Here is a 3,256-nt window from a genome sequence, read left to right as displayed (position 1 = left end):
TGCACCAAGAGCTTGTAACACTCCAAAGAGAAAGGAAAAATTAAAATCGCATCATATGACCCCTTTAATTAACTCAAGGAAAGTCTTGACTCGTCACAGAGCTTACTAATTACAATGCTTTCAAGACAGCACTCTACTGACGGTTTCATAAATGTAATACTAGCACTGTAAATGTGTTTCCTTCCTAAATGAATTTGTTTTTGAACAAATCAGTTGAGTCAATGATTCAATGTTTCACTCAAAGTCAAGACAGTTCATGTAACCTGCATAAAGGCTCACTGAAAAATCCACATTATTATCACACAAACTAATAGCCAAACAAGCAAGTGGAGTGATGGCAACAAAAATATAATATTTATATTTTGAAGTAGCCACACATTCAGTCTTATTTGTACAACTGTGTTGAAAACACAAAATGGAAAAATGCTTCGTCTCGTCACATTCAGTTATGAATTGCATGAATCGCGTAAATGTCAGCTTATATTTTCAATGAAAAATTTTTTTTGAAATATTACTATTAAGAAAATGTTATATTACTGCGTAAAACAGTTCTCATACTGCATTTCTGACCCTAATAATAATAATAGTGATGTTTCCTTTAGTGAGAATTAACACTGACTTGTTAAAAAAAAAAAAATCTCATTACACAAAATGTTTAATCGGAACTGGAAACATTTTTTATGCATTTATGACATGAAGGCACTTAACCTCATCTGAACTGATGATCCAACAAGAACTCGAGCTCAACATGTAGTTGAGTTTCTTCAGGAGATTTGTCTGCGTGTGGCGCATCTGATGAAGGCTTTCTCGCTCCATTTGTTCGGCGGCAGCATGTAGGGTCCGTTGTGCACACAGAGGATGGTCATCTGCTCCGCGTACTGCAGGTTCTGTAGGAGCTACACACACACACACACACAATGACACTCTCATACCAGCGAACACGTCACACACACACACAATGTAATTCAGCAAACCTACCTTGGGTGTGATGAAGAAATACTGAGACGTGTTCACACCACACGCTGTGCGCACTACGATGTCAAACACTCGTCTCTCATTGACAGGATCCATGCCCTGAACAACACAACACTTCACCTCAGCAAACAAGTTCTTCATGCATGACTAATTATTTCATACCAAGAAGTAATTTTGCAGTTCTGAAAATTCAAGACACCGTAAAGAATTATCTACTGAAAACATTTTCATAACATATTTATACATAGTTAATGATTTAATTCCCACAAGTCCAGCTATTAAATAAAATCATTCATGTTGCATGTGATTTATGAATGCTGTGTGACTGTCTGCATGTCACAATATTCATTTCTGCTGTTCTGTTGACATGCACAAGAAATATCCGTTTATTTAAAAAAATATTTATTAGTATTTTATTTCTTTATTTGTGCAAAATACTTAAATAGAATTACAGAAAAAATAACAGAATAAATTCTTTTTACATCATTAAAACTATAATTGAAGTTCATTTATTTCCCCCAAACAGATGCTTTTCTTTTTTAAATATTATATATTTTTTCAATATAAATGTGTGACATTACATACATTAGCATAATCATCATCCATTAAAAACCCCACATTAGTTGACCATTAACTGAGACGATATTTAGATAGCATTAAGGTAGTATTTATTCATATTTTGAATTATATTTATATGTTCGGTTTTTGTTATTTTGTTTTTTGTGTTTGTCTATTCAGTTTTCATTTGTTTTTAAAACAGTTGAAGTAATTCTAGTTTATTTCAATAGACATTTAAATTAAAAAGTGTTTCAATTTATGTACTCTTTCATTTTGGTATTTTTAGTTTGTGTTAATAACAACTGGACAGACTGAGACCAGTGTTATTTTAGTATCACTGAGGTACTTCTACAGTTCTTACGAATAGTTTGAATTAGCTTTTATTTTTATATTTTGTTCTCTTTTTCATTTCTGTTCAGATTTAGTAATTTTGTTGTTATTTTAATTCGTTTTTTTGTGTCTGTAAAGTTTATACATTTTTATTTATTTCAGTTTTAACGTTTCCATTCCATGGCCCCCCTAGACAAGTATCATCTATTTCAAGAACCACCAAAATATTTGTAATCAAAAAACAATTGAGATTACTGTAAACTTAATCTTAGTTAAAAGTTGAATATGGCAGAAATTAAGTACTTAAGAAAAATAACTTATTTTATAGTACAACTGTAAAATTTCGTTACTAATATTTACGTATTCACAGACGTTAATGATGTCCATAAAACTTGAAACTTGCTGTGTTGTTAAACTCATCGCATAAGAAGCGAAGCAGAACTATATAAAACAGTTTGGAGATTAAAATAATTGTGAAATAATTGTAAAAATAATAAACAGACGTCTCATTTTAAATAAACACTAAAAACCGAGATGACAAATTTACTTCAGCCAGAAATGTACTTTTGCAATTGTTAAATAAATGTTCAGCGATATCTTCAAAAGATTTTTGAACTTTGGCACAATTTTATCTCTATATAGTGACGATATGGCGGGAATAATCGGAAAATTGGTCAATTTTGTTATGCTAGTGTGTGGAAACGTTTCAATCAGGTAGAGTTACAATTAACCGCTCACCCCGTACATGTGTAATGCTTTTTACAGACCGTTTCCTTACTGGTAGGTAGCCAAATATGAAGGAACGAAAACCACAAACTCTTTATATCTCTCGGAAAGATACAGTGGCAAGTTCAAACAGAATATAGAAATTAATGAACATATCTGAAACAGTTTTCGTAACATTTGAATTTTCCAGTGTATGCAATCTCATGCACAATACAGCGCAGTGAAGTGAGCGAGTTTCTTGTCATTAATAATGCGGACCGATCGAGCCTTTTAATAACGATGTCGCAATAATAATAATATTGCAATTTGTAATTAATGTTGGTATATGGTGCAGCCCTAGACTGAACTGTGTGTGTGTGTGTCATTGAAACACACATTTAGCTGCAGCAAAGTGACTTTGTGTGACCCACCTTGTCCCACTCTGACAGTTTTAGAACATAAACGAAAATCAAAATGAGAAATATTAGCTAAAGTAAAATTAGATTTTTGTTTTCCAGTAACAAGTAACCATTTTTGTAATTGTTTTAGTGAACAAATAACAACACTGAGACGTGGTGATTCATTGACCAAATGTGACCCTGGAGCACAAAAGCAGTCTTAAGTCACTGTGGTATATTTGTAGCAATAGCCAACAATACATTGTATGGGTCAAAATTATAGATTTTTC

The 3,256-nt window shown here is 32.3% G+C and overlaps 1 protein-coding gene across 2 annotated transcripts in view; it reads right to left on the bottom strand.

Moving 5' to 3' along the window:
• Positions 1 to 362: 362 nt before the first annotated feature.
• The window catches only part of smc5 (structural maintenance of chromosomes 5), a 23,561-nt gene continuing 20,667 nt past the window's right edge, over positions 363 to 3,256 (bottom strand). For both annotated transcript variants that reach the window (XM_016458899.1, XM_016458900.1), the window contains exons 23-24: positions 979 to 1,074; positions 363 to 896 (exon numbers count right to left, since the gene is read on the bottom strand). In XM_016458899.1, the coding sequence (XP_016314385.1) occupies positions 765 to 896; positions 979 to 1,074 (228 nt within the window). In that variant the 3' untranslated portion in view covers positions 363 to 764. The remainder of the gene's footprint in view (positions 897 to 978; positions 1,075 to 3,256) is intronic.

This window comes from Sinocyclocheilus anshuiensis, unplaced genomic scaffold (genome assembly GCF_001515605.1).
Source record: "Sinocyclocheilus anshuiensis isolate Anshui unplaced genomic scaffold, SAMN03320099.WGS_v1.1 scaffold952, whole genome shotgun sequence".
Lineage (NCBI taxonomy): Eukaryota > Metazoa > Chordata > Actinopteri > Cypriniformes > Cyprinidae > Sinocyclocheilus > Sinocyclocheilus anshuiensis.
The sequence above is the reverse complement of the archived record's forward strand: the minus strand, read 5'-3'. Positions and strand labels throughout refer to the sequence as shown.